Source organism: Ranitomeya imitator, chromosome 5, assembly GCF_032444005.1.
Source record: "Ranitomeya imitator isolate aRanImi1 chromosome 5, aRanImi1.pri, whole genome shotgun sequence".
Taxonomy (NCBI): Eukaryota; Metazoa; Chordata; class Amphibia; order Anura; family Dendrobatidae; genus Ranitomeya; species Ranitomeya imitator.
In genome coordinates this window covers 515,991,970-516,007,844 of record NC_091286.1, presented here as the reverse complement: position 1 = coordinate 516,007,844, position 15,875 = coordinate 515,991,970, and the positions used below count along the sequence as shown (strand labels likewise).

Genomic DNA, 15,875 nt, shown 5'->3' with positions numbered 1-15,875 from the left:
TCCCGTTCAGTGTGTAATGGGGATATTGATTCCTTCTTCCCATGTGTATAACCTTACATTTATCATTGTTAAACCTCATCTGCCACCTTTCATCCCAAGTTTCCAACCTATCCAGATCCATCTGTAGCAGAATACTATCTTCTCTTGTATTAACTGCTTTACATAGTTTTGTATCATCTGCAAATATCGATATTTTACTGTGTAAACCTTCTACCAGATCATTAATGAATATGTTGAAGAGAACAGGTCCCAATACCAACCCCTGCGGTACCCCACTGGTCACAGCGACCCAGTTAGAGACTATACCATTTATAACCACCCTCTGCTTTCTATCACTAAGCCAGTTACTAACCCATTTACACACATTTTCCCCCAGACCAAGCATTCTCATTTTGTGTAACAACCTCTTGTGCGGCACGGTATCAATCGCTTTGGAAAAATCGAGATATACCACGACCAATGACTCACCGTTGTCCAGCCTATAGCTTACCTCTTCATAAAAACTGATTAGATTGGTTTGACAGGAGCGATTTCTCATAAACCCATGCTGATATGGAGTTAAACAGTTATTTTCATTGAGATAATCCAGAATAACATCCCTCAGAAACCCTTCAAATATTTTACCAACAATAGAGGTTAGACTTACTGGCCTATAATTTCCAGGTTCACTTTTAGAGCCCTTTTTGAATATTGGCACCACATTTGCTATGCGCCAGTCCTGCGGAACAGACCCCATCGCTATAGAGTCCCTAAAAATAAGAAATAATGGTTTATCTATTACATTACTTAGTTCTCTTAGTACTCGTGGGTGTATGCCATCCGGACCCGGAGATTTATCTATTTTGATCTTATTTAGCCGGTTTCGCACCTCTTCTTGGGTTAGATTGGTGACCCTTAATATAGGGTTTTCATTGTTTCTTGGGATTTCACCTAGCATTTCATTTTCCGCCGTGAATACCGTGGAGAAGAAGGTGTTTAATATGTTAGCTTTTTCCTCGTCATCTACAACCATTATTTCCTCACTATTTTTTAAGGGGCCAGTTTTTATTCTTTTACTATTGATATAGTTGAAGAACAGTTTGGGATTAGTTTTACTCTCCTTAGCAATGTGCTTCTCTGTTTCCTGTTTGGCAGCTTTAATTAGTTTTTTAGATAAAGTATTTTTCTCCCTATAGTTTTTTAGAGCTTCAATGGTGCCATCCTGCTTTAGTAGTGCAAATGCTTTCTTTTTACTGTTAATTGCCTGTCTTACTTCTTTGTTTAGCCACATTGGGTTTTTCCTATTTCAAGTCCTTTTATTCCCACAAGGTATAAACCGCTTACAGTGCCTATTTAGGATGTTCTTAAACATTTTCCATTTAATATCTGTATTACTGCAACTGCAGGTGCTTCTCAATACTAAGCAAAGGGTCTGAACACTTATGACCATGTGATATTTCAGTTTTTCTTTTTTAATAAATATGCAAAAATTTCTACATTTCTTTTTTTTTTCAGTCAAGATGGGGTGCCGAGTGTACATTAATGATAAAAAAATGAACTTTTTTGAATTTACCAAATGGCTACAATGAAACAAACAGTGGAAAATTTAAAGGGTCTGAATACTTTCTGCACCTACTGTATTTACACTGTACATGGGCACAGCTATAGTGGGCGCAGAGGTAGCAGTTGGGAAGTAGAGAACATGAGGTTGAATTTTGGGGATCTAATTCTGTATTCAAAGAGCTGTAGCTGTTTTTCCTAGAACGGTGCAATAAATCACAAAATAATTACATAAAAAATTCAAAATTACCATGAAATAGTATGATGAAATATTTATTGACTTTATTAATAAATTATGATGAAATCTAATAAAAGCATTATGCAATTATATTAGCAGGCTTATCAACAAAATGTTTGGCACCGTCATTATCATCAGCAAGAAAAGCTAAAAGTGGATTTACACTTGTCATGAAATATGTCCAGAGGCGTTGTTAGTACAAATGACATGCAATAGTTTCAGTGTCCAGTTGTGTATGGGATGCAGGACCTTATAGATTCACATCAATATGGACTTAATGGGGATTGCTGGGAATAGAGAAGATGATGACTTAGTGATGAGCCGAGCCCTGTCCCTGTATCTATATAAAAACTATGGCTTTGGGAGATAAAACCTTTAGCAAACTTAAGCTTGGCTGTATTATATTATCTAAATGCACTAATATACATCCATCTTTAGGTCTGGGGTCAACACTCTTTAAAGTCACTGTCCGGTCCAAATCGACACATCTGCAGTCACTCTGTGTGACTGCAGACTTATGAATCCCCCCAGGGCACGCACTGTATGGTGCGAGGATTCGCTGGTTTCTGAGCCAGGACCGGAGGGTATGTATGCGTTATACATATTCCCAGGCCAGAGCCCATCCAGTGGGCGTGACCTTGCTGCATACAAGTGTATGGAGAGAGGTCACGCCCACTAGTCAGGCTGTGGCCAGGAATATATATAACGCACACATACCCTCCGGTCCTGGCTCAGAAACCAGCGAATCCTCGCACCACACAGTGCGTGCCCTGGGGGGATTCATAAGTCTGCAGTCACACAGAGTGAATGCAGATGTTTCGATTTGGACCGGACAGCCCCTTTAAGAATTCTTAATGCAAAAATTATAATATCAGAAGCTCCACTAAGTTTTCATAGAAATATTAAGCATGTTCATTTTTTCACCTACAGACAAGAGATTATACTGTATCTGATTCTTCATTATTTTACCTTTCAGCCAATATCTTTGTGCAGCTTGTGCAGTATGTCCTGTCTGAAATGTTTGTTCTTTATGTATTCCACAAGATAATTCATAAATATGTGAGCGTTGGGGGTCTGCCTGCTGAGACCTCAATGATCACAAGGGGTCCTAAAGTTCCATATATAAATGAAGAGGTATTTCGCATGTGTGTCCACAATCCATTCACCTCTAGCAGTCTATGACAGCGGTAGTGACATATGTGACAACCACTCCCATAGACAGTGAATGTAGTGTCAGTATTGCACGCAACAACTCCATTTACACTTTGTCCACGATGGTCCCAAAAATTGGTAGTCCAAAATATCACACATTTATCATCCATCATGTGGATAGATGATGTTTATGGGACACCCCTTTGCACATGAACTTTGTTGTGGTAATCTCTTAGCTCTGCTGATCTGGAAAGTCTGAAGATGAGGCTTTAAAATGGCAGCAGGGACCAGAACCGTTCTGCTTCATTTGTCTATCAATGTTCTCTGCTTCTTGTGTGACGCTAATCTCAGTACATCAGATCAATTGCTCCAGAACTTGTATCTAGGTCCTTTGATTTTGAGAAAGGAAAATTAAAACCAGCTAATCGAATTAGAAAAATGTTTGAAAAATGTATCAGAGTGCAAACCAGGACAATCCAAAACGACTTCCCAAAGTATTCTGTCTGAGTCTTAAATAAAAATCCATCTGCTTTGTAATTAGCTATTTTCTCTGATAGATTGTGCATCTTCACTTCCGAGGAGAAGAGGATCAGGACAAGACAGCCACAGGAACCTGTAATACAAGCACATGGACATATATGAATGTGCGGTACTGTAGGATAGTACTGTATTAGTACTCACACTTGAAGTGGTATCATGCTATATATATATAAAGTTTATTCTTATACTGAATTCAGAAATCATTTTATTTTTTTTTCTGCAAAAAAGGACCAATTTTCATCCATGTGCAATATTCCATTTTTAAGAGATTGTGGCCCATGTAATGTATCCGTTTTTATAATCTGTGCGACATCCATTAATCTCATCTGCAGGAAAGAACTGATGCAGATTTCCCAAATTTCTATATTACCATATTAAATATGTGCATTATTGCAATTTTTATATACAGTACGTTTCTGATGCATTTTTTTCCCATTCATTTAAATGGCTGAAAACGCTAATAACCCCTGAAAGGATTGAAAAGCTGCAGATTTATAAAAACAAAACAATCTGCAAGGTTAGTCAACAGCATGTGCATGAGATTTCAGAAACTTTATTCACTTTGCTGGTAATGTAAACACTAGGGTTGAGCGACTTTTAGTTTTTTAGGGTCGAGTCGGGTTTCGCGAAACCCGACTATCTCAAAAGTCGAGTGGAAACGGCCGATTATCACGAAAAGTCGGGGATCGACCGAAACACGAAACCCAATGCAAGTCAATGGGGGGAGCATAGTCGGCAGTGAGTGGAGGCCAGGAAAACACTTACAGTGCCCATTTTAATGGCAAAAACATCCATTCTTGTTACTGAAGCTTGTCAATCTTAATTTACCTTACAATAATAGTAAGGCATTGGAAATTGGGGGTCATTTGGCCAAAGTTGTGGGGGGTAGGGCTGGTTAAAGTATTTAGTGGGCCCAGGAAATCTGGAACACGTAACCGCAGTGGAGCAGGGAGAGGTAAGTATTTAAACTTTGCAAGTGCTGTGATCCTGAGCAAGCAGGGGGATCCCACTCGTTGGCATTGGCACTGGCACAGGGCCCCTCAAAGTTTGCACGGCGGGGGCGCCTCCCACCGGCAGCGACCCTTTTGCGTACTATGAGGGGGCCTGTGCCAGTGACGTTGCCAACGAGTATTCCCTCCCACCTGATGAAGGAACCTGCACTTTCATCTGCACCTTCCTTTTTGTCCCCGTGTAAGGTGGTATGGTATGCGGGAAGGGGAACCTGACTTTCGGCAGGGTCACATTCTGGCTGTGTAGCGTGCACAGGGAATGTAGCGTTCTGGGTCAATGTACCAGCAGACTCATCTATCAATGGCTGGGCAATGGGCAGGATGAGGAGGAAACACAGATATAGGCCCAAATAATAAAGTGGGCTAAATGCAATTCAAAATTGGTAACAGGACTAACCAGGGGGCATTGTTTTGTTCAGTGGAGTACAACTGTAATGAGAGGCTGACACAGTGAGTAGGCTCAAATCAGTAAGTAGGCTAAATGCAGTTCAAAATTGGTAACAGAAGTAAACAGGCGGCACTGGTTTGTTCAGTGTAGGAGAACATCAAGGAGCGGCAGACACCGTTAGTAGGGCCAACAAAACAAGTAGGCCAAATGCAGTGTTATATTAAAAACAATTTAACGAGAGCCTGAAGATAGAAGCTAGGGAAAGGCAACCTGGAGAATACCTTGGAGCGGAAGACACCGTTTGTAGAACCCAGACCCAACTTGTAGGCCTAATGCAGTGTTGTTTCAACAACTACTTTAACGAGAGCTTCAAGATCGAAGCTAGGGAGAGGCAACCTGGAGAACACCTTGGAGCGGCAGACACCGTCCCTACAACCCAGACCCAACTTGTAGGCCAAATGCAGTGTTGTTTCAACAACTACTTAACGAGAGCTTCAAGATCGAAGCTAGGGAGAGGCAACCTGGAGAACACCTTGGAGCGGCAGACACCGTCTCTACAACACAGACCCAATTTGTAGGCCTAATGCAGTGTTGTTTAAACAACTACTTAACAAGAGCTTCAAGATCGAAGCTAGGGAGAGGCAACCTGGAGAACACCTTGGAGCGGCAGACACCGTCTCTACAACACAGACCCAACTTGTAGGCCTAATGCAGTGTTGTTTCAACAACTACTTAACGAGAGCCTGAAAATGGAATTTCAGGACAGGAAACCTGGAGAACAGCATGGAGTGGCATACACCGTTAGTAGGCCCCAACCAAACTAGTAGCCCCACAGCAGTTGTTCGATTAAGAAACTATTTAACAAGAGCCTGAAAACTGAAGCTCAGGAAAGGCAACCAGGAGAACACCTTGGAGCGGCAAACACTGTTAGTAGGCCCCAACCAAACTAGTAGCCCCACTGCAGTTGTTCGATTAAAAAACTATTTAACAAGAGCCTGAAGATTGAAGCTCAGGAAAGGCAACCAGGAGAACACCTTGGAGCGGCAGACACCGTCTCTACAACCCAGACCCAACTTGTAGGCCTAATACAGTGTTGTTTCAACAACTACTTAACAAGAGCTTCAAGATAGAAGCGAGGGAGAGGCAACAGAGAGAAAATACCTTGGAGCGGAAGACTCAGTTTGTAGACCACAACGAAACTTGTGGCCCCAATGCAGTTTTATAATTCTGACAAGCTGAAAATCAGCCTTTTTTTTTTTTATTAGCGGACATCTGTATTAAGTGGCGCAGACAGACACTGCTAGTAGGCCTTACACCACAAAGTAGGCTCACTGCAGGATGAAAAAAAGTTACATGGGTACACGGTCGGCATTGGTGTGCTCAGCGGAGGACAAATGGAAGGAGGGACCGCAGACAGACTTAGTAGGCATAAAATTTTAAAAAATAGGCTCAAAGCAGTTTGAATTATCTTGCAGGGGTACACAGGCAGCATTGGTGTGGTCAGCGGAGGACAATTGGAAGGAGGGACCGCAGACAGACTTAGTAGGCCTAAAATAAAAAAAATTAGGCTCAATGCAGTTTGAATTATCTTGCAGGGGTTCACAGCATTGGTGTGGTCAGTGGAGGACAATTGGAAGGAGTGTCTGACACAGTTAGTACTCCCAAAAAATAAATAGATGTTAATGTCTCGCAAAACAACAAAACCAAAAAACAAAAGGGTGGCATATTTAGGTAGAGGGGTGGGCTCCTCTGCTGAGTTTCAGACATAGTAATTTGGCGCTAAGTATTTACTGGTATCAATATAGGACACTGACCCTGACTATTTTAACTAGCATCATACATGTCAACAAATTGGTATTGTCAGTGCCAGGCATTGAAGGATGTCAGCGCATAGACTAAACATTGGTGGAGCTGTGAGAGATAATTTTGCAAGTGGTAGAACAGTGTTTGAGCTGGGGGGGAAACTCTTGTGGCCGGTGGTACAGGCCCAGGGCCCCTCATGTTACAGCGGTGTGTCTAGCGTTGGTTGCGCGCCACCACCGCCAGAGACACTTTATTGTACTATGAGGGACCCAGTGGCAGTGCCGTCGACCAAAAGCGGGCACACCCACCTCTTCAGACAAACGGCACTCTCACGGGTGCTTGCGCCAAGTGGCGAGACCACGGCCCCGTGGGGGGAGTTAGCCCATTTAGGGAGGTGTAAACATGCTGGACAAACAGCTGCTGCAAATTAAGAGATTGGAACAGTCAGTAAGACCAGTCCACAAGCGAGGCCTTTTTATAGGAAAGCTAGGTGTCAGCCGGGAAAGGTGGGGCAAAATAATTCGAAATCCATGAGTGGTTCATTTTAATGAAGGTTAGATCATCAACATTTTGGGTAGCCAGATGAGTCCTTTTTTCGGTCAATATTGAACCAGCAGCACTGAATACTCTCTCTGATAGCACACTAGCTGCTGGGCAAGCAAGCTCCTGCAATGCATATTCTGCCAATTCAGGCCAGGTGTCTATTTTGGATGCCCAGTAATCAAATGGGAATGACGGTTGAGGGAGAACATCGATAAGGGATGAAAAATAGTTAGTAACCATACTGGACAAATGTTGTCTCCTGTCACTTTGAATTGATGCTGCAGTACCTGTCCTGTCTGCGGTCATTGCGAAATCACTCCACAACCTGGTCAGAAAACCCCTCTGTCCAATGCCACTTCTGATTTGTGCAACTCTAACACCTCTGCCCTGTTGCCCCCTGCAGCTCGTGTGAGAACCATCACTGGCGCTGTGTGCTGGGAATGCCTGAATCAAACGGTCTACAAGAGTTGCTTGTTTGGTTGCTAATATTTGTTTGAGGTTCTCATGTGGCATGATATTTTGCAATTTGCCTTTGTAGCGAGGATCAAGGAGGCAGGCCAACCAGTAATCGTCATTGGTCATCATTTTAATAATGCGTGGGTCCCTTTTGAGGATACGTAAGGCATAATCCGCCATGTGGGCCAAAGTTCCAGTTGTCAAATCTGCGGTTGTGCTGGGTTGAGGGGCAGTTTCAGGCAAATCTACGTCACTTGTCTCCCTCAAAAAACCTGAACCCGGCCTTGCAATGCCACCAGCTTCTATTGGCCCCGGAGAAGCTTCCTCATTCAAAAAATACTCATCCCCAGCATCCTCCTCCTATTCGCCCGCTACCTCGTCCTGTAGATTGCCCTGACTAGACAATGGCTGACTGTCATCAAGGCTATCCTCTTCTTCGGCTGCAGACGCCTGCTCCTTTATGTGCGTCAAACTTTGCATCAGCAGATGCATTAGGGGGATGCTCATGCTTATTATGGCGTTGTCTGCACTAACCAGCCATGTGCATTCCTCAAAACACTGAAATACTTGACACAGGTCTTGTACCTTCGACCACTGCACACCTGACAACTCCATGTCTGCCATCCAACTGCCTGCCCATGTATGTGTATCCTCCCACAAATACATAACAGCACGCTTCTGTTTGCACAGTCTCTGAAGCATGTGCAGTGTGGAGTTCCACCTTGTTGCAACGTCGATGATTAGGCGATGCTGGGGAAGGTTCAAAGACCACTGATGGTTCTGCATACGGCTGGAGTGTACGGGCGAACGGCGGATATGCGTGCAAAGTCTGCACACTTTGAGGAGCAGGTCGGGTAACCCCGGATAACTTTTCAAGAAGCACTGCACCACCAGGTTTAAGGTGTGAGCCAGGCAAGGAATGTGTTTCAGTTGGGAAAGGGCTATGGCAGCCATAAAATTCCTTCCGTTATCACTCACTACCTTGCCTGCCTCAAGATGTACAGTGCCCAGCCATGACTGAGTTTCTGTTTGCAAGAACTCGGACAGAACTTTCGCGGTGTGTCTGTTGTCGCCCAAACACTTCATTGCCAATACAGCCTGCTGACGCTTGCCACTAGCTGTCCCATAATGGGACACCTTGTGTGCAACAGTGGCAGCTGCGGATGGAGTGGTTGTGCGACTGCAGTCTGTGGACGAGCTCTCGCTTCTGCAGGAGGACGAGGAGGAGGAGGAGGAGGGGGGGCGAACGCCTACAGCTGTTGTGAAAGGCAATTCAGTATCACAATGGACATGGAGGTCAGAGCACATACAGTGATCTGACAATAACCCAAAATAATAGAACGAGCTCTGAGACGTGGGAACTCTGCAGACCGCAATCCCTGATCCTCTCCAAACACAACTAGAGGCAGCCGTGGATTGCGCCTAACGCTACCTATGCAACTCGGCACAGCCTGAGAAACTAACTAGCCTGAAGATAGAAAAAATAAGCCTACCTTGCCTCAGAGAAATACCCCAAAGGAAAAGGCAGCCCCCCACATATAATGACTGTGAGTAAGATGAAAAGACAAACGTAGGGATGAAATAGATTCAGCAAAGTGAGGCCCGATATTCTAGACAGAACGAGGATAGGAAAGATAACTTTGCGGTCTACACAAAACCCTAAAGAAAACCACGCAAAGGGGCAAAAAGACCCTCCGTACCGAACTAACGGCACGGAGGTACACCCTTTGCGTCCCAGAGCTTCCAGAAAAACAAATAGACAAGCTGGACAGAGAAAATAGCAACAAATAGCAAAGAAGCACTTAGCTATGCAGAGCAGCAGGCCACAGAAATGATCCAGAGAAACACAAGTCCAACACTGGAACATTGACAGGAAGCATGAATCAAAGCATTAGGTGGGGTTAAGTAGAGAAGCACCTAACGACCTCACCAGATCACCTGAGGGAGGAAACTCAGAAGCAGCAGTACCAGTTTCCTCCACAAACGGAAGCTCCCAGAGAGAATCAGCCGAAGTACCACTTGTGACCACAGGAGGGAGCTCTGCCACAGAATTCACAACAGTACCCCCCCTTGAGGAGGGGTCACCGAACCCTCACCAGAGCCCCCAGGCCGACCAGGATGAGCCACATGAAAGGCACGAACAAGATCGGGAGCATGGACATCAGAGGCAAAAACCCAGGAATTATCCTCCTGAGCATAACCCTTCCATTTAACCAGATACTGGAGTTTCCGTCTTGAAACACGAGAATCCAAAATCTTCTCCACAATATACTCCAATTCCCCCTCCACCAAAACCGGGGCAGGAGGGTCAACAGATGGAACCATAGGTGCCACGTATCTCCGCAACAATGACCTATGGAAGACGTTATGTATGAAAAAAGAATCTGGGAGGATCAGACGAAAAGACACAGGATTAATAACCTCAGAAATCCTATAAGGACCAATGAAACGAGGTTTAAACTTCGGAGAGGAAACCTTCATAGGAATATGACGAGAAGATAACCAAACCAGATCCCCAACACGAAGTCGGGGACCCACACGGCGTCTGCGATTAGTGAAACGTTGAGCCTTCTCCTGGGACAAGGTCAAATTGTCCACTACATGAGTCCAAATCTGCTGCAACCTGTCCACCACAGTATCCACACCGGGACAGTCCGAAGACTCAACCTGTCCTGAAGAGAAACGAGGATGGAACCCAGAATTGCAGAAAAATGGCGAAACCAAGGTAGCCGAGCTGGCCCGATTATTAAGGGCGAACTCAGCCAAAGGCAAAAAGGACACCCAGTCATCCTGATCGGCAGAAACAAAGCATCTCAGATAGGTTTCCAAGGTCTGATTGGTTCGTTCGGTCTGGTCATTAGTCTGAGGATGAAAAGCCGAGGAAAAAGACAAGTCAATGCCCATCCTATCACAAAAGGCTCGCCAAAACCTCGAAACAAACTGGGAACCTCTGTCAGAAACGATATTCTCTGGAATGCCATGCAAACGAACCACATGCTGGAAGAACAATGGCACCAAATCAGAGGAGGAAGGCAACTTGGACAAGGGTACCAGATGGACCATCTTAGAAAAGCGATCACAGACCACCCAAATGACTGACATCTTTTGAGAGACAGGAAGATCTGAAATAAAATCCATAGAGATATGTGTCCAAGGTCTCTTTGGGACCGGCAAGGGTAAAAGCAACCCACTGGCACGAGAACAGCAGGGCTTAGCCCGAGCACAAATCCCACAGGACTGCACAAAAGAACGCACATCCCGCGACAGAGACGGCCACCAAAAGGATCTAGCCACTAACTCTCTGGTACCAAAGATTCCAGGATGACCAGCCAACACCGAACAATGAACCTCAGAGATCACTTTATTTGTCCACCTATCCGGGACAAACAGTTTCTCCGCTGGACAACGATCAGGTTTATTAGCCTGAAATTTTTGCAGCACCCGCCGCAAATCAGGGGAGATGGCAGACACAATTACTCCTTCCTTGAGGATACCCGCCGGCTCAGATAAACCCGGAGAGTCGGGCACAAAACTCCTAGACAGAGCATCCGCCTTCACATTTTTAGAGCCCGGAAGGTACGAAATCACAAAGTCAAAACGGGAGAAAAACAGCGACCAACGAGCCTGTCTAGGATTCAAACGCTTAGCAGACTCGAGATAAGTCAGGTTCTTATGATCAGTCAATACCACCACGCGATGCTTAGCTCCTTCAAGCCAATGACGCCACTCCTCGAATGCCCACTTCATGGCCAGCAACTCTCGGTTGCCCACATCATAATTCCGCTCAGCAGGCGAAAACTTCCTGGAAAAAAAAGCGCATGGCTTCATCACTGAACAATTAGAACCTCTCTGCGACAAAACAGCCCCTGCTCCAATCTCAGAAGCATCAACCTCGACCTGGAACGGAAGAGAAACATCAGGTTGACACAACACAGGGGCAGAAGAAAAACGACGCTTCAACTCTTGAAAAGCTTCCACAGCAGCAGAAGACCAATTGACCAAATCAGCACCCTTCTTGGTCAAATCGGTCAATGGTTTGGCAATACTAGAAAAATTGCAGATGAAGCGACGATAAAATTTAGCAAAACCCAGGAACTTTTGCAGACTTTTCAGAGATGATGTTTTTTTCCCCTTTCCCCCTCCCCCCCCTTTTCTCCCCCCCTTTTCCCTTCTTCTTTTACAGATAAGTCTGTGATTTGGCACCCTGGGAACAGACGGAGGCCGTTATTGTGTAAATTCTCCCCTCTTTTTGGGTGTTTTTTCCTCCCTGTGTTCCTTGTCTGTCAAAATTGCTATGTAACCATTGTTTGTTAGCAGTGAATGTAGTTGCCATGGATTTGGCTATGTCTGCGGTTAGCCTGTGAGCGCAGGCGCAGTGTCGCGTGTGGGCGGACCTGGAGACCCTGGCGCTGATACGCTGTGGTGTCTCCGGTGTCGGCCATGCGGTGTTCGCTGTGCCTTCTCTCTCCGGCGCCGGCGCCTGGCCTGTGATGTCTGGCGCGTGCGCGCTGGGCGGCACCACGGGGGCGGTCACATGATCGGCCGTGTGGTGTGCTTCGTGCGCATGCGCCGGCGTTCTATGGCCATGTGGATTTTCTCCTGCAGGTTGGTTATCATTGGAGGGTCATAGACTTTGCGCCCTTTTCTCTAACGCTTGGTGATTGGACAAGGAAGGGGTTTGCCCTATCAAATGCATATGATTGGATGAAGCCTCACCATGACAACGGAGCAACGAACACAGCTATTGGCCTGTGAAGGGATGCTATGTTTTTTGTACTGTTTCTGTATATATTTTCTGTTATGGGTTATGTGATTGGGGTATTATTGGGTCTGTGATTAGATGTCGAAAGTGATTTAAGCACTAATTTTTATGTTTATGTATATTTAATAAAGGCCGCCCCTTGATGGTGATTGGTGCCCATGTGGGCTCCACACTATTTAAAGATGGCCATTACTGAGATTGTGTGTACTTGACAAAGGCCACCATGGCCGAAACGTTGTAACCTTTGATGGCAGAATAAATCGTTTCTTGGATCTCTATCACCCGGTATGGATGCTGCTCTTCTTTTCTATTTGTGATTATTTGGTCCGATTGGATCCTTGGACTTTGGAGCGTGCATCCTCCAAGCTGAGTGCTGATGGTTGATTTTCTTATATTTGACTGTTGTGGATCCTAACCAGCGTGCACCAGATTGAGGCTATGGAGCCTGTTACCAATCCAGAGGTGGGTGAACTGGATACTGCCTTAACTTTCTCATACACAGAGGAGGACGCAATACGGATTTTATCCGGTACCTCTAGTGACCATGCTTTTTTAAGTAAGCCTACGGCTGATATGATATGTAAAAGACATGAGAGTGAGAAGAGAAGGTCGTTCTCTTTTGAGTTGCATGTGACTACACTCACTGAATACTATAAGGCCCGTAGGATTCCTCATGGCCTACGCCCACACCTACGTCCGACTTTGTTGGTGGACAATGTTCAATTTTGCAACAAGTTTGAGTCAATCACTAACAAATTTTCATTTGATCTGATGCTCCTGAATATAGAGTTTCTCCGTAAGGAGATGGAGCTGATCAAGACATCTGTGATTGATTTAGAGCAACAATTGACCGGCTTGATGTCTGTGCAAGAATTGGAAACTTACAAACACAAACTGGAGGAAAATCTTGTTAAATTCCGGAGTGATATCGAGAAAACAAAAAGATCAAAATGGTTCCGCGATATGGAGGATTATAAGTCGGGTCGAATTTTTTCATGGCATCCGGGTACACAATTATCATTTAATAATAGGAGATCTAGACCTCTACAGCAGAAAAGGAGAAGGAGACCTCAGGAGAGGGATCCACAGAGGTTTGGGTTTACCACGGCAGAGTCTGATTCGACGGATGATTCTAACATGGGGGCTGCTTCTTCTTCCTCTTCGAGTTTTTTAGGGGCCAAACAATTGGCCATAACAGCAACAAAAGGAGGTACCGGAGAGGGGGGAGGAAGCACAAGAGATGGCGGCATGAGCAGAGAACGGAGGAAGTTTCACAGGTCCCCCATGAGGACACGGAACATGGACGAATGGCGGAAAGCGAATTGAATCGTAATGAACTGGTGGTAAATATATCATCTGTGCAGTTGTCAGAAATTGAACATAATATGTTGTCTAAGGGCTTGTCTTTTTGTCCGAAGAATTCTCCTGACTGGTTCCAGATTGAATGTGATTTGTTTGCCTTCTATAGAAGGTTGCGGCTTACCTCTTATTTTTCTGAGATACACCAGGGTGGTGATGAACCCACGGAGGGGGCTATGGGGGGTTTTACGCTTAAAGGAGCTGGGTTATTCAACAAAAGCTCTTTTCAACCCCAGGTGAAGAATCAATTTGTGGAGTCTTATATTACTCTGGTGGAGAGGGACATTAAGAAATTAAGAGAGAAATTTCATAATGGTGGATTTAACAACTTATCCAGTGCGGAAAGACATGCCTTGGACTGTCTCTCCAAGAATACTGCGCTTACAGTGAAACCGGCCGATAAAGGCGGTGCGGTAGTGATTATGGACACTGTGAAATATAAGACTGAAATTATGACTCAATTGTCTGATACTGCGGTTTATAAAAAGTTGAAATGTGATCCTACTGCTATTTTCCAGAGAGAGTTGCAGCTTCTGATCGATGAATCCTTAAACAATGGACTCATCGATCAGAAGCTGTCGGAATATTTGTTTGTTAGTGCGCCTATTACCCCAGTTCTGTACACATTGCCCAAGATACATAAGGATTTACTAAATCCCCCTGGGCGCCCTATTGTATCGGGTCGGGGGTCGATGTGTAATAAGGTTGCAATCTTTCTGGATAGAATTTTACGTGTTTTTTCGACTTCAGCCCGTTCCTATATTAGGGACACAAATGATTTTTTGGTGAAATTGAGTACCATCTCTGTGGGTGCCTCTACGTTTTTGGTTTCTTTCGATGTTGGTGTGACGCTATCGGGCTCGGATGTGCCCCCGGATTGTGCACAGTTGGTCCTCACACTGCTGGAGTTCATCCTCGGGAGGAATTTTTTCCTCTTTGGGGATGAGTACTACCAGCAGTTACGGGGTACCGCCATGGGGTCCAATGTGGCCCCCACTTATGCTAACATCTACATGGCGGTACTCGGGGACCAACATGTGTACAGATCCATCTTCTGGCGGCACGTCCGGGCCTGGTGGCACTACATCGATGACATTTTTTGTGTATGGGAAGGTAGCCATGAGTGCCTCCTTGACTTCTTGGCGGAGCTCAATGGTATACACCCGGAGTTAAAATTCACGATGACTTGTTCGGTTGACCAGGTACAATTTTTGGACACTTTGGTCTATAAAAAAGATGATAAACTTTGGACTGATTTATTTACAAAAGTGACTGACAGGAACAGTCTTTTGTGTTATGATTGCTACCATCCAAGACGTATGATGGACTCACTACCTTGGAGCCAGCTGATTCGGGTACGAAGAATAGTTACTGACACAGAGATGTGTGACACAAGACTTGACGAAATGTGTGATAAATTTATTCAGAGAGGGTATCCAAAGGTGAAGGTGTTGGGTCATAGGGACAAGGCGATCAGATTGACTAATGATGACCTACAGACTCATAACAGGAGGGATAAACCAAAACGAGTGCCGTTTGTCTCTACGTATTGTCCAGCCAGTAATGGTATTGCCAATATTCTCAATAAACATTGGGGGATATTACATAGGGGTTTGCCCCACATTCAAGATTTTAGTCCACGCCCTATATTGTCGTATAGACGAGGGCGTAACTTGAGAGATCGTTTGGTGAAATCCGACATTGGGCCAGGCAAGGTTACCATCCAGACGACATTTTGTCCTCCTCGGATGGGTAACTTTCCGTCTCAATTGTGCTTGCTGTGGAAATATGCTTAAGGGTGACAGCTTTTGTCACCCTCGTACTGGTAAAAAATTTATGATTAACGAACGGTACACATGTTCATCAAAATTTGTTATCTATTTAATAGTGTGCCCATGTGGACTAATGTACGTTGGTGAAACAACGAGAGAAATAAGAACAATGATAAGCAAGCACAAGAGTACGATACGTACAAATTTACAGGATTTACCAATTCCAAAGCATTTTAGTGAATGTAGACATTCCATCAATCAGCTGCGTTTTAGAGTCATTGATGGGGTTCCTGCTCTGAGGAGAGGGGGTGAC

General features: G+C 44.8%; 1 protein-coding gene across 1 annotated transcript in view; it reads right to left on the bottom strand.

Annotated features, from left to right (window-relative positions):
* Positions 1 to 1,796: 1,796 nt before the first annotated feature.
* Positions 1,797 to 15,875, bottom strand: part of CLRN1 (clarin 1) — a 90,869-nt gene continuing 76,790 nt past the window's right edge. The window contains exon 3 of the mRNA XM_069727518.1: positions 1,797 to 3,542. Within this exon, the coding sequence (XP_069583619.1) occupies positions 3,277 to 3,542 (266 nt within the window). The 3' untranslated portion in view covers positions 1,797 to 3,276. The remainder of the gene's footprint in view (positions 3,543 to 15,875) is intronic.